Below are 16,554 nucleotides of genomic sequence, written 5' to 3'. Positions count from 1 at the left end.
ACTACCGTGGGCGTTGAGTGAATTTCCCCCGCAAGGATGATGAACGATCAACCTGGGCGATCGGCACCCAGTTCGAGTGCGGTCAGAGGCCCTGGTGGTGACCAGAATGGGCTAGGAATGATCAGCCTGAGTTGTGAGGATGAAGTCCAGGGGCGGCATTGCGGGCAGCAGCCTGAGTGGAGGACGATCAGCGCAAGACGCGGGAAAGATTTCTCCGCGCGAACGGTGAACGGTCAACCTGGGCAATCGACGACCAGTAGGTCTAGACGGTTCGAGTGTGGTCAGCGGCTCTGGTGGTGACCGAAACAGGCTTGGAGTGATCAGAATGAGTTGTAGGGAGGGCGTCTAGGGGTGGCGTTGCGAGCGGCAGCCTGAGTGGAGGATGATCGGCGCAAGCGGCGGGTAAGTTTCCTCCGTGCGGATGGCGATCGTCGACCGGGCGGGCGGAAGCCTGGGTGATGGCCTTGGTTGGCCCCCCCTGGGTGTCCGGGGTGCCCTGACCAGACGGTGATGCAGGCGGCATTGTTGACAGCACCCTAGGAGGGCGGCGACCTCCAGGAACGCCCTGGGAAAGTTTTCACCGCGCGGTTACGTTCTGCGACGAAGGACTTGACCTGCGTCCCTTAGGTGACCAAGCGGCACATAGTGGCTCAGAGTTGGCGTAGGCCTCTCTTCTCCTTGCCCTACCCTTCCTTCTTCTTTCTTCTCTCTTCTTCCCCCTTCCTCTCCTTCTTCCTCCTTTCTTCTTCTCTCAAGGTGAGAACTGGACGATGATAACTGCTAACAACACAGTCCAGATCTGAAAAACACAATGTGGGGCCATCATGGCCTTATATAGGGCCATGATGGGCCCCTTACACAAGGGTCCAACAAGGGGTCCAATAAAGACCCCTCATTTTACAACATAATTAAGAAAACTAAGAAAGAGAAAGAAAACAATATGAAATTAAAACAATACAGACGTGTCACGACGAGTAGGAGTACTCATCGTGACAAACACAAAACAGAGAATAAAAACAACTAAAAACAGAAAACGACAGGTGCGAACATGTGCTTTACCCGGGGGTACTTAAACCCGGGCGTCTTCACGGATGCTTTGGCATGCCGGTCGGGCTGGACATGGACCGGCGGCGATGCTGGTGATGGTGATGACGTTGACGACGGCTCTGCTGACGATTCATCGGTGTCGTCAGGATGCGCTCCATCACATTTGGTGGCGGGAGTGGATGACATGCACTTTGACAAAGCCGGATGTGGATTCAAATGCATGGTCAATTATCAGGGTGTCAAGGAAGAAGCCACCCCCTTGTGAGCTTTAAGGCAGCGTCCCTAAATCTAAACACTAAACGAGATGTGGCAGCATAGCATAATGGTCATGGTGTGGAGGCCGTGCAAGGAGACAGTGGTAGAGGCGATGGCGACGCCAGCGACGGCAGCTTGGGGCGACGAAAGGGGGGAGGAGGGGTTGTAATGGTTGTACAGGCTGATTGGGGGGGGGGTGCGAGCAATGGCAGTGTGGGATGACGGTGGCAGACATAAAAGACAAATCCCTTGTTTAATACACTAGTGGCATTTCTATAGACAGTCGACCAGAGAAAAAACCTTAGTTTTAGAAATTTTGAAGCTCAATAATAGATAAAATTAGGATCTTTGACCCAAGTCAATAATGATAGTGTGTCATAACTCTAGCTGTTTCTTCCTGAGATGGCAATGTTGCATCAGAAGGTGGAGTACGTTTGGGTGCTTCACCATCTTTATTACTTGTGTGTTTTAGTGTGTCCTTATTCAGGGGCCAAGGCAGCAATGCCGTAGCTTAATCATAATATGTATGACTGACCATAAACTGTATGATCGATTAGAGTTCATACCCTTCTCTCCTACCATAGTAATCCAGATCTATCTATATATACTTGGGGATTGCAAGTTACTGTGAATATTATTATATTGTTTGAAACAATATTATACCACTGAGTTAACCTCTTGTTAGGTTTTCCGTTGGTACAGAAACCAATAACGCTAATCCAGAAGAACCAGGTTTTGGTGGTAGTTTGCTATAGATTGTGAACATACCATTTCCAACTTAGGTAACTGAAATGAAAACTCTGAATCTGTAATGCGTGGGTACCATGTGGAAGGTGATCCATATCATGGCCGGTAGTAATCATTGTAATCTATGTGCATAATATGGAGTGATGAAAATTGTTTCTAAAGCACTCATCTAACACAGCTTTCAGTATAATCCGTTGAGAAGTGGATATGTAAATATCATTTCGACTTTTTAAATTTGATCTCAATGAGAAAAAGATTTCAAATACGTTCAGAATCAGTGATTCATTATGGAAATTTTCGATCTTATTGTGTTATTTGAGACAACTGCTTATAATGCACAGCTCCCAAATAGAGTCAATCCTCCCTTCATAAGTATCCCTGACACCATTGAATATCCCCAAATATCCATGTAAAAATATTATCATTGAATAAAAAAAATATTAACGTGTCCTAAATACAATAATGTCCCCCTGACGCGGCCCTCGTTGGCGGCGACAAGAATCCAGACCTCGTGAAAATCAGCGCTTGGGATGGGTATGGTGATTCCACCTCTGCAATCAAATCCGAATTCCTCCTCCACCTTCCGCATCAACTCTACGAACTGGGGATGATTGACGAAGGCAACCGGCACAAGAATCCGCCGGAGGGGCTCGCTTTCGTTACATCCTACGTAAAGCGGCAAGAAGCCTTTTGGCGGAGCTTTCTTCCTTGACGAGCCACCGTCATCTCTTCTTTTTCCCTGCATAGGTCCTTTACGATACCGTCTGGCAGACTCTGGTGAGCATGGAGATACTGCCGATAAGAGTTTTCCAATGGAGAGAAACAGGGAAGGAATCTTCTGCCCCCTGTATCGTGAAGCTAGCGTACAGAATGCATGAAGAGGGGCAAAGGAACGAGGGCATGTATTGGGCCTGGAAGATAGCTGGGATACCCATCGGCGAGCGGGAGTTATCGTGAATCCCATGCCTGTGACCGGTGGTTTTGGCGATCCAGGAGGAGGTAACTGACAATTAAAGAAGGTTGAAGCGAGATTCGGGTGTTAAAGGCTGAAGGCTTATCATCCCTTATATAAAGTGCTGATAGCAGAATTGAGAGAAACTAGCGATGGCAAGATAGACCATTGGGAAGATTCCTCGCACGCTCCATTTTTAAGTTCAACGAAGTCGTCTCAACTACATGGATGGCTGCTATTCGTCTGAAAGGTCCGGAATTATCATCGAAACAGACACAAATACATACTCGCGGCAAAGCGAAGGACCAGCATGGCATCTTATGATGTCACTACAAAACTGCGGCGAAATGGTCGTTCGGAATAGGGGTCGGGTGACCCGTCCCCTGAGTGACTCTTCCATCCGCCAAGAGGCTTGAGTAAGAGATTAGGTTGGTTCTTTCAATGTGATAAGAACCACTCCGTCAGTCTCATGCCGTCCAATCAATCAGAAATAATAAAATATTTAATGTTACTTATTTGGTTACCAATAATAAAATTGCTTATGAATGATTTAATACAAAAGAAAATCCTTAATATTTAATATTATTATCGGATATGACAATTTATATTTGAATAATCCGTTAGTACAGTTTAATATAAAGCCTTGCAAAAAATAGCAATTACCATATAGTAGAAATTACAAATATGTTGGTTTGTTATTTAATAACTAAATTTATTTATTCCATTTTCTATTACGAGTCAAAGACTTAGCATGCTAACATAAAGAATAAGGGGAAATAGGATACATGTTTAAGTTTATTCAGGTATATTATCATTCGGTGGTAGTATTTTTGGAGATTTAGATGGATATTTTTTATTTAAATGCTATTTTACATCAGCTGGAGAATTATTCTTCTGAAAGACAATTGAGGGAAACTTGGGCTCAATTAAGAATGAGTCGTGATAGACGCTTTTATGAAAGATATAACGTCATTTGGTTTTAAGTTAAAGAAGTGGCTTAGGCCAATATATTTTAATGTTTATTGATATGGAGTATAAGGTGCAACTTGTTTAAGATAATACTTGATGGGATATTTATGTTTTCTTATGTATTTCTAGCGCTGCGATATTACTTTGCCACTTTGACAGGGTATTGATAAGCAAAAAATAAGGGGTGAATTTTGAAATAGGATAATCCTTTGTTGTTGTTGCTTTTAGCTTATACAATAAAATTTATAAAACCTTCACTTAAGATGTATAATGATAAGAATAGGTATCGTCCAAGGAAAGCTAGTAAGGAATTCAATTAGTAATCTACTTGAATAATTTACCACAATTGGAGTTAATTTAATCTTCAATGAAGATCAAATTACCCTAATTACGTTAAGAATTTAGAAAGGATGGTAGAAGATATGGAAGGCTTAGAAGTATTAGGGACCTCTAAATTGACTTATTTGATCCAATTAAAAAGACCAAGGGAATCAAATAGAGGGGGTTAAGCAGGAGATTTGGTCATAATTTTTTTTGGGTGAATTTGGAAACCAAATTCACTAACTACTATCTAATAAAGACACCCTAATCTTCCTAAAATTTAAACCTTTTTAATAATTTTTTTCTTGTTCTTGATTTTCAATTTGACTAGTTAGATCAACTCAATGATCACTCCTCTTCATCCTAGTAAGGACTTGTACATTCCGCTCAAGCCTAGCGATTTAGAAATTCAGACCAAGATTAAGAAGAACGATGAAGAAATTCACTAACAAATCATCCAAATTACACTAAATATTTAAATACAATGGCATACAAAGTACCGAATAGGCATTATCCAGGCTGGTTCTCCTCTCTTTCTTGCAACTGTGAAATATTTGCCTCCAGAATGACCCTCTCATCTCAAAATTCAGCTTTTATACTTCGATTAAATGGTAAACATTACAATTTACCCCTAATAAGTAATTAATTTTTATCAATCGATGTAGGCTTGATCTGAATGATCCAACCATACAGATAGAAAGAGGAGGTCAAGATGAGCAAATCTATAAAAAAATAACCTCAGTCCTAATTTAGGATCCAAAGCTATTAATTGAACAATCTGAGCCATCGGATAAATTTTATTTATCTAATTTCAACTTTTGAAACATGCCCGTAAAGAAGAGAGAAATGAGTATAGCATTTAAGCCGTCGGATTCGCATCTGACGGTCGACATTTGGCCCCGTGTCCTCTCGAGATCCAATTCTTGGAAATTTGCGCAAAAGTCCATGAATAAATACACAAGCACAAATTGACGCTGCCCAAATAAAATTATGTATACGCCCCCTCCGCTTTCTCTCTCCTCCATATTTTCCTAAAAACTATTAAAAATCCTGAATAATTTCATAAAAACCTCACAAATATTTTAATTAGATCTTTAAGCCAACAATGGGTGACCAAGAGCTGTTTTAAGGGCATAGTTGCTATGAACATTTAAGAGAAATCCCACTGAGTTTAGAAATTTCTTTAAAACTTATATTTCCTTACAAATATAAGTTTTTATATTTAAGACTTCATTTCTTCCTAAAAGTTCCAATGAAAATTCCATAAAATCTAGAAATTTTGGTAATTTGTCTCCACATTAATCAACATTAAAATTAATTTTTAAACCTTCCATTTCCATTTAAATATAATTATTACAAGCTTAAATAAATTCCATAAAATTCATAAATTAACAAACAATTAGGGAAAAATCAGAAATTACTTAGAAAAATTAATTACAATGTAAATATATGACAACACCCATATTTTAAATGCTTTAAATGCATAAGATTTTGTTAATTACTTGAATTAAATATCAAATTAAGGGTGTTACCATATACCCCCCTACTTAGACATTTCTAGTTCCTTAGAAACATCCAGATATTTTGCAAAATTTTCATTTTTCATCCTATGGGTGAAAGAAAACTAGTGTTGGAAGTGGTAGATATATTAGTCACAAGCTGTGATGAAATACTGAATGACAGCTTGTGAATGAAGCTGTTTTAAGGAATGTGGGATTCCCCTCTGCTTGGTTTGGATGCCTAGGTAGATGAAAAGGGAGTGTACTTGTCGCTAGGTATGATGCTATACTCCTAGGGTAATCTCTCTGCACTCATTTGATGCTGGCCTCACTTATTTCACAAGCAAGATCACTCCCTCCTGGGGTAGCGGTCACTTAGTACTTGTCTCTTCATCAGCTTTCCTCTTACCCAATAATAGAAGAAGCCGATTTCCTCCTATTGAGCATAAAGTATGGGAGATACAAAAAGAATATATGGTAGAATTCTCGGGCCTTTGATTGGAGATATGGCATTCTCATGAATGAGATAGGGTAAGTGCTAACAACTCGATGAATTTATGGTAAAGGAGAGGTGGTGCTACCTAAGATAACCTACTCCCAAGATTTTAGACGAAGTGGGGGAGATAGAAGAGATGTGACCAATATGATGATACATACATGTAGACTTATATGACCATGGATACAATATTACATAAGAAATTCATACGCATCAAAATCCCCTTCTTCTTCTTTTCCTTTTTTTTTAATCACACATTTTTTTATTTTTTTATTAGTTCTCTCTTTTAATCAATAGAAAAGGGCATAACAAAAAACACAGGCCATCCTATAAATGGTTTCTAGACATCTTTCACAACTAACGATGAATGACATTACAATAACATTGGTCAAGAGAGAAAGGATAGAAGAATAAGATTGAGATAATTCAGAGTGAAGTGTGGATAGAAGAAGAGGCGATATTGGAGTGATATCGTGGAAAGGAAGATAAATGTACATGGGAGATAGGCATATCCTCGGTAGTGGAATAAGTTGATGATGGGTAAGGTGTGACATGTGTGAGAACAACGAGGAAGATGAAGATGACGTATAATGTGGAGAGGACTTGGAAAATAACTCATCCATATCTTGAAATACAAGTAGGCTGATAGTGAGACAAAATACATAAGTGGGATTGGTCACTTTGAGCTGATGGAATGGGGGACCTTAATTCACTAATCACTTTAGACTTTTCATCATCTAATCACCCACTAGACACTCTCCCCAATTTGAAATTGAACCCACATTGCTCAAAATCACACGTTGTTTCACCTCAAATATGCTCTTGATCTGCTCTACAAGCTTAACTTCTCTACACATGTTCCCAAACCAATGGATGGAAAATTTGATGAAGGTTAATTATGGTTATGAGCTGGTTCAATTCATGAAATATTCTCCAAAATTAAATGTATAAATCAAAGTTTGGCATATAAAATGAGCTAGCTCCCCCCTACTAGAACATGCATGGTCCTCAATGCATATTTGAACAAATAGCCAAAAACAATGTTTAGGGAGAGGATGGCAAACAGTGGGGATGGAACTGGTCGCGTGCCACTCTGATAGGGAACTGTTTCGTTGGTCATTTATTCCTTGAAGATATGGTGATTTTGACAGAGGCAGTAAAATATTTTACTTTTAAATTATAGAATTTATAATTTTATTAGCTCAAAGTGTCAGGTCTCCTAACATATTGCATTGGATGATTTGATTATTCAAAATAATTGATTTTAAACCCTGTATCTGTATAACTAGGTAAACCTTAAATTTTGATATAAAAAGTTAAATTATTAGGTTCGATATTATATATATATATATATATATATTTGTAAATGATTAAAGTGAATTATCTTTTAATTATCTGATGTTCCAATAATTTGATAGTCCTATATTAAAAGAATTTTTTTTCTAACTTTGGAACTTATTGCTGAAGTCAATATGAAAATCATCCCAAAGATATCATCTTAAAGGTTTATTCTATAGTCAGAAACCATATTGAGAGAGAGGAGAAGCTGCCTACAGTAAAATTACAATTTATAGCACAAAACTTCCTCAGATCGATGTAACTCTTCATCTAGAGTCGTTAAATTCTTGAAATACACTTTAGCTCGATACAAGTCACTTGGAGCAATATGAAGGCTAGAAGAGAATGTTCAGCCGTCTCAATAAGATTAATTCTCATCCACAATAGTGTCACACCACTGGATCCTCTACCACTGCTCAACAAGACTAGCATGAAGTGCAAACAGTTGTCCTTAATAGTTGACCTGATGAGTCCATCCTCCTGGTAACCCCATAATTCATTTAGATTGTAATGATTGTTATGCCTGCCGTGCGCGGATGTCTACTTACGAATTGATTTGTATTCTTTCATCACGTGGCATATGCTTAGGTAGTATATGCGTTGCGTGTTCTTCCTGCCACCAATAGAATATGAGCGCGAATGGAAGTGGGGAGTCACCTCACGATAGTAGGGGATAGACGTGTTCTCCATTAATTCCTTGCTGGGTTTCACATTTTGTACACAATAGAGACACAATTATCTATGCATAATACATTCAGTGAGTAATTATTTTGTCCAATGGCTAAACCTTTGGAAGGACAACCGCTAAGGTTACTAAGTATTATGTTGGTATCACACATTATACCTGAGAGCTTCCCACTTTATACGGAAAATCAGGCCTAGTATTCCAACAAACTGCACTGAAAATCCATCTAGGCGTAGGTTAGTGTCCCCATAGCGAAAACATTAACCAAGAGGGAAAAATGGCCTCAGAAAGAAAATAAATAAGCACAAGAGGAACCCCACACATACTAAGGATGAATCAGGTCTTATGTTGCTTGGGCTATTCTCATAAAATTTATCTTCCCATCATGAAATGATTTTCGTTTCAGTTTCACATAACATCCGAAAATAAATACATTTGTATTTACTCTCGTAATTGATCACGCAAGTGGAAATCGTTATCTACAAGAAGGTCTTGCAATACGAAAGGGAGAAGATACAGAGTACGTTGTGATTGAATGAAAAAATCGTTGCTGACTATAATAAACTGGTCCTAAATACATTTCAGTCTGCCATTGCCATCATCGGCTGTGGTGACAAGAGTCCACACCTCGTGAAAATCAGCACTTGGGATGGGTATGGTGATTCCACCTCTGTAATCAAATCCGAATTCCTCCTCCACCTTCCGCATCAGCTCTACGAACTGGGGATGATTGACGAAGGCAACCGGCACAAGAATCCGCCGGAGGCGCTCGCTTTCGTTACATCCTACGTAAAGCGGCAAGAAGCCTTTTGGCGGGGCTTTCTGGCTTGACCCACTCTCATTCTCTCTCTGTTTTCCTTGCACGCGTCTTCTAACGCACTGTCCGGCATACTCCGGCGAGCGTGAAGAAACTGCCGCGAAGGGTTTTGCTACAGAGAGAAACAGCGAAAGAATCTTCTGGTCCCCTAGTATGGAAGACGGCATGCATGATGAATAAGGATGTGCCCTGCGACGAAGAAAAGTATGGACTCTGCAGGATCGACGCTTCACCCATTCGCAGGCGGGCCTTATGTCGAATCCCATGCCGGATGCCGTATTTCGACTATCAACCGGGGGATAAATGAGAAGAACGATGGTTGAAGCAAGATCCTGGTGCCGAGAGATCAAGGTTGAAGATCAGTTTTTATAACGTGCTTAGAAAAGAACGAGTTTAGTGGGCGTGGGAATACGCCAATCGCAAAATGCTGGCGGCGTAATGGAAGTTTCCTCGCACGAAGTCTGGGCAGCGTGGCTGCCATTCTTGCGGCCTATGAATGGATAAGTTTGACTAATCAAGTCCGGAATCTTCAGCGAAGCAAGCGCTACAAGGATAGACTTCTCAACATCTTTATTTGGGATAAGTATCCATATTATAAAACTAATATGTCGAGTAGGATTTCTGTCTTGTCTTCCATTTATCTCTGCCTTGGACATCGACAGGATGTCTCCTGTGTTTCCAGTGTCGAAGTATTATTTGGCTTTATTTATGGCATCGGAGCTGATGTAGGAGGGTTTCATTGTTTTTGTTAGATTCTCGTGAGCACTGGCCAGCCTCTTCCGTGCATCATTGTCTTCTGCTTGAGATCTTTATTGGTAAACTATTTCGGGGTTTTTCAAGAATTCCTTTTTTGTAGTTCTCTATAAGATACCTAGGAGCTTCGACCATACAACTTTTTCGGGTATTTCCGCAATCGTGGAGGCCTCCCTTTGTCTTCACGGGCGACAGTTAATCGCGCACTTTCCAAGTATCACATCAGATAGGAAAGTTGTGCTGTTTGGACCCCAATTTATTGACGTGACGGTTTCTACACCACCAGCAAGTGCTTCACAATTGACTGCTATAGGTGCTCTTCGACGATCTCTCACAGAAATTGGAAATTGGTCATGATCAACCTACTGTTCCTCAGTTATGACATGAAACATCATTTCCAAATGATTGATAACATGAGGAGTTGGTGTTTTTTCTTGTAATTTAAACTCCTCTTTATGATCGTGATTGCGCAAATGCATTTTGCAAAGCTAAAGATCATCTCGGATAAATTCAAGAACATCTATGCTTGAATTTTTTTATAAAGAGTTCGGGTTTCCTCTCGTATTAGGGTTTAAAGATATATTCGAAATTGTGCTTGCATTATTGCCACAGATCCTTTTCCATTCATCCCTAAAGCCCATATCACCAAAAGTTTGGGGGGGGAATCAAATAGTATTCTTATTGTTCCACTCTAGAAGCAGCTTTCACACATAATAAGGTGGGCACATGTCTCACAAGGATTGGAGCTTCTGTGCATATTTGTAGTTCACCGGTCATACCATGAACAAGTGTTATAAGCTACATCGCAACTCGAAAGACCATGAGTACAAGATGGGGGGCTCTAATAATCGAGGAGATCCGATGGAGCTGGATCTGTTGGAACTATTGGAACGGAAGTGCATAATCTTAGTCCTCATTAAATTTTACATCCAACTTCAATTTAGTCTAACAAGGTTATCACCATTGTCATTTGTGTCCTCATCCACATGATCTTCTTTTGTGGTAGCACTGAACAGGACTTTTGTTCATCCTAGAGGTTTTTCTGTAAGCTGTAGTTTACCCTATTAAATATTGCATTGTTGATTCCAGCCCACTAAATGATATTTTGGACTTGCCATTCTGGATCCATTAAAAATCTTATTGGATATTACGTAATATTCTGATTTTGGGAAAGATATTCTGAGTTCATATTCTATTTGGGAAATATATTTATGTTGCCTCACAGACACTTTAATTTGAGTCCCATATTCATGTTATATTTTTGTGTCCCATATTCACTTTAATTTGAGATCAGTAATAATAATATCTGACTGAAATTTAAAGACATTATTCTGATTTTGGATGGAAATTTGATTCTGTTATGAGGAAGTAATTATTAATAATATGATTCTTTAGTGGAATGAGAAAATCAAAGGTAGCAAGGACTTTCGACTTTCATCTAATGTTCATCGAAAGTTTTTTTCTGAATATATATTCATTATCAGTGATATGATTAATCCCATCCTTCAACATTGCTTGGTAACAAATATAATTTTATTAGAACCCTGTGGATTATATACATTTCAGCTTTTTATGGTTTAATTATATATCTAGTCTTGCACGACATTCCTTCATGCTCAAGACTTAGTGTCATGCCACAATATTCATTTGGTACCAAATCAGACTAAATTTATATTTAAATATACCATACCTAAAGAATAATAAAAGGTCATATTCCAAAAATGATGATGATCAAGCTATAATCATAAGGCCATGATCCCTTCATTAATTGAAGAATGAGATTTCATACATAGAAGCTTTAAAACTAGACATCGATATTCTTCTTAATAACATTCAATATATCATAAATATCTCATTAGTGATAAATTGTGCTTCATTTGTGAAATGGTAATTATATTTACATTCTATTCAGGATAAATAATTTTATTAATGATATGTTGCGCCCAGTGAAATTCTATGTAATATAAATATTTCGGTCTGTCATGTTGTGTCACTAATAGTGGATCCTCATTTTTCAAGTCTGGCTTATCCTCTCATTTATAGTACTCTTACATTAACTGCTTGTTTACTTACCACTTCTGAAATAATAAAGAACTTTAATGAATAATTTAATTTATGACTCATCATTAATTGCCAAATACTGAGGCAATAAGCTGATATTTATAAAATGGTTATTCAAGGATGAAAGGTGATAGCACATTAGTTTTATACATTTATGTCCTATAGATAAATTATGTGATCAAAGTAATGGCTTCTGTATCTCTATTATCCCATGTATTGATCATTATTTCATGCATTATCCATTTTCACCCTAAATAGGGTTGTTGAAAAAGTACTATAACTATCAAATATATTTTGATTAGATCTAGTTGAATGATGGAATTCAAACAATCAATATCTATTGATATTTTAGTTTTCACGATGTGAGTCATTTAGGTACTATGTTACATAGAAATGGGTGAAAATGAAACAAACACAAATATGAATTCTTGCACAAAAGAGTTGGAATTTGGTCCTCAAGGACCTATCGGAAGCACTTATGCTTGTGTCACATGAAGGCCTAGAGAATATCTTCCCATATGGATCAAATCAAACTCATTTAAGGTCTGGGTTTGGATTCATTCTTGGCCCTCAATTTAGTTCACAAAGTGATTACAGAGTTGAAATATTAGATCTACTTTACATCTCAGCAAAAGTATAAAGAAAGAGTTAGAGTTCCTAAAAATTAAATTTAAGTTAATTACAATAAGCAAAAAATAAGATACTCTATTAATCATGATCGTTGGACCTTACTCTGAGTCCATTATAGCATAAATTATTAGAGAAAGAAGGGACATTTACTTCACTTATCCCCTAAGCTGAAAGATCTCTAATATTTATCTCTCTCCGTATTATTAAACTATACATCTTTGTAATTTTTGTGTGAGGCAAAACATCTTGTTATTAAGGCACAAGGAGTGGGACTTCATTTATAACTATTTGTTATTTTTTGAAGTCTTACTTGAATAATAAACTTCCAAGCTTTAGAATTATAAAACTACCAGATAAATACTTAGAGACATGTCAATATATGAATTGGCTAAATAAATGTGATAAACTATGAACATTCTTTTTTTAATCCAACTATTATTGTCACTCTCAAATACTAACAAGCCCATTTCTCCCTAAATCCCAAAAGTAATAATATTTGAAAGAAGAGCAGGATCTGTTTTGATCTTGTGCCACCATCTTTCCTCATTTCACCAGTACAATGGAGATATACTTAAATTTCCAGGGTCCTCCAATTTATTGATCAACTGCCACTTATAGGTAAACCAGTTTATACATGCACTATATAAGTCTGGGTGATTGCCTGACTTTATCTTTCCTGTTACGGAGAATTACATGACTCTTTAGTATACACCCATGCACTCACATAGAACTGCTTTTTTATGCACCAATTAGCAATTTTATATCCAAATATATGTGCACCCGTAAATATATTCCACCTTTTTCCACATCCTCATCCATTTTCGAACCCAATTCCTACTCTGTCTCTCTCTTTTCTAGTCTTAACTTAACTTTTGGAGATGTTTATACTAGTGGTTTGATTCAATTATGCATATATAGTATACAAATAAAAACCAAACTCAAATAAAATAATCATATTTAATAATTTCTAATGAAAGGACAAACTATTTGGACTCCCAATTGTGATTTACCCCAAAAGCTCATAAAAACTTGAGTAAAATCATAAATTTAAATTAATATAAATAATAAATGATATATCTTCTATGTTATAAAGTCTGGCGAAATGTCCTTATCAAAGCCTAGAATGATTGCACACCAAAATAGAAGAAGACTAACTTATTGATATCAGCTATATATGATATCATGATTGAACAACTCTCTCATCCACATGTAGAATTGATTTTTTTTGACACAAATGATCTTAAATTAGAAAACACTCTTGAGAATACCATCCAGAATTCGTATTAAAATTCACATGCCACGATCAAAAGTTTATCTTGATCACATTGGCCTCATTCCGTCCAATAATCATCAATATAGAAGGAAAAATAACTTTTATGATCTATATTAATTAATTTAATATTTATAAAAAGCCTTTATGTCATGTTGTTTATAATAGATTTTGAGGATAATGACACTCCATTTCAGAAATTAATGAATACTATCTTATCGTCCAAGATCTAAGCAATTCCAACCCAATACCAGAACTATATAATATCAAATTATATAGTATCAAATTACAATCCACTACTTAATAAAGTATAATATGATATAAAATTAAAATTTTAATTAAAATAATTTGATTATAAGAAAACTAGGATCAGATTTTTTTGGAGGAAGAAGCAAGTTCCCTTTGGGGAAGGAGTTCACTAAATTGATCCATATTAATCCCTTAATAGTATTATACCTAAGATCAATCAGGTTAAGTCATGTGAGGGTTGTCTAATTAGTCATTAGATTTTACATATTACAAACATATAGTTAATGGATAATTGTGTTTTTACTATGACATATGATTTTATAACCATAAGATTCCAAACTATCCTAGAGGAGGTGCAATAATACTTCTCCAAAAGTGATTGCTTAATCGTGATGGGATTTTCCACCCTCAGTATATGCAGAGATTGAATTAAGTAATTACATGGAGTTGAATCCCTTGCTGGGTAGTATAAATATCAAACAACATGTTCATCATGAACCAGTACTAATTATTATAATGTAAATGGTTTTATAATTAAACATATACTAGATTTTTGAGAGATTATAGATGCATGAATATTGATGTTGGTAAAGGTTCCCCGAGATAGTTAGTGTACTTCTTTGTACACTCTACAGGTAGAGGTGTAGCTTGGTACCCCACCAGCTGGAAACTCAACCCATTGATTGTGTTAAAATATATGTTGAAATTGTTTTCCAATATTGATATAACTCATTAATAATGTTCACCAAAAAGGTAATTAGGCCATTTGAGTTTTTTACTAGAATGATGGATTGACCTTTAGGGTCATAGGTATAAGATGCTTCGGCATTGGTGGATATACTCTAACTTAAATGATTAAAGTCAAATTTTCTAGTGGATGAGGGTTCAATAAAAATTTCTTTAAGAGTACAAATAAGGCAAAACTATTTTTTCCACCCCATGCGGGCCATTATTGAGTGCGTCTTTCCTTCTCTTCCTCTTCTTGTGTATTGGTCTGATTTAGAGTAAATGGTGAGAAAATCATATTTCTTGTGGCTTAGTTTGAAGTAAAGAACAGTAGATCTAGTGGTCAAAGATTATGTGGATACATCTAGAGGCTGGATATCTAAATGACCTAAAGATACTCATTCAAGAAACCAAAAAGATAAAGGGTTAAATTGATGTAAAGGTCTCATGATTAGATTTTTTGTTTTTATGTACGTCCTCAATTTTTAGTGAAATGCACAATCGAGTTATAATCACATGATTCAAGGCCATGAATCCCCACAATATACTCCTATGAAGCTTATTAACCTCTACTTTGCTTATTTTGTTATAATGTCAAAAATATATGTAATCCATATTTCATATCTCATTCTATGTTCATTCTTACAATGTATTGAATGTAGTGCGCATGTGATGCTTATAATGAAGTCCATAAATATAAGGTCTGATTTATTGAATTATGATGGGGTCGTAGTGGTGATATCAGTGGTTTCTAAGAATGTGTCCTAAATATTCTTATTCAAAGGATATTTGAGAATAACATCAAAGTATCTAGATAGAATAATATAATCTAGTCCTACTCATTTGATGAGTATGGCTGTGATGTAACACGCTTCGCCCGAGATTGATCGGCGCATTTTACACCACAGATGTCGACGAAGAATGCGCTAGATATCTATGTGATATGATGCAAACTTGAGAAAATACGACAAGTACAAGAAATTAACTAGCAAGAATGAAGTTCAGTTGAATTGGTGAAGTTCGATTGGCCACAATCAACTTCCCAACATCCCTTTGGACCAAATCGGACACATAAAACAAGGGGTAGTCACACTACCCGTTGCCTTCCATATCCTATGTAGGTGATTAATGCTGTACCACAAGAAAATTTATCCCTATTCCCTTGCTAGATGTATGGAGACGGGGCAATAAGAAAGGATCCTAACTCTTGAGGCACGAAAAATAACATCGACAAATACTGAGCAAAAGGACAGTAATTCAACCGCGTTGAAGGGATAGCAAGAGCGATGGCACCTGAGGAAGATGTGTCATTTGACAGCCTGGCTGATCCAACCAATACGTGTGATCCATGCAACAAGTCCACACTGAGAATAATCCACAAGCATGGGCAGCACAAGCGCGGCATGGGTGGGCGCGGGTGCGTGTGGATGCGGCTGCGAACGAACGTGAGGGGCGCTCGGGCGCGCGCTTGTGCGATGTGCGGGTGATGGCAACCGCGAACGCGGCCGCGAGCAGACATGAGGGGCATGCAAATGCGGTTGCGAGCGGACGTGAGAGGCGTGCAGGCGACGGTGGCATAGGCGATGTAAGAGCGCGGTCGGCATTCCCAAACGCCCACGTGGGTGCGCAAAGGTGCCTTGTCGGGATGGCACGGCAGTCAGACCTTCCGAAGGGATAGGAATGACCTTCTGGTGTTCTTGAACAGGGTTCAAGAATCAATTTCTTGAGTGGGGTAGAGG

The 16,554-nt window shown here is 37.8% G+C and overlaps 1 protein-coding gene across 1 annotated transcript; it reads right to left on the bottom strand.

Moving 5' to 3' along the window:
- Nucleotides 1-8,766: 8,766 nt before the first annotated feature.
- On the bottom strand, nucleotides 8,767-9,486 carry LOC144716725 (uncharacterized). The gene has a single exon (XM_078591961.1). The coding sequence runs from the start codon at nucleotides 9,390-9,392 to the stop codon at nucleotides 8,880-8,882; it is 513 nt and encodes a 170-aa protein (XP_078448087.1). The 5' UTR covers nucleotides 9,393-9,486; the 3' UTR covers nucleotides 8,767-8,879.
- Nucleotides 9,487-16,554: the final 7,068 nt, after the last annotated feature.

Source organism: Wolffia australiana, chromosome 2 (genome assembly GCF_029677425.1).
Source record: "Wolffia australiana isolate 7733 chromosome 2, ASM2967742v1".
In the NCBI taxonomy this organism is placed as follows: Eukaryota; Viridiplantae; Streptophyta; class Magnoliopsida; order Alismatales; family Araceae; genus Wolffia; species Wolffia australiana.
Note: the sequence above shows the minus strand (reverse complement) of the source record. Positions and strands in the feature narration are given on the sequence as shown.

Excerpts from the sequence above, each read along its gene's own strand:
- LOC144716725 (XM_078591961.1), bottom strand. The coding sequence starts at position 9,392 with ATGGGATTCGACATAAGGCCCGCCTGCGAATGGGTGAAGCGTCGATCC.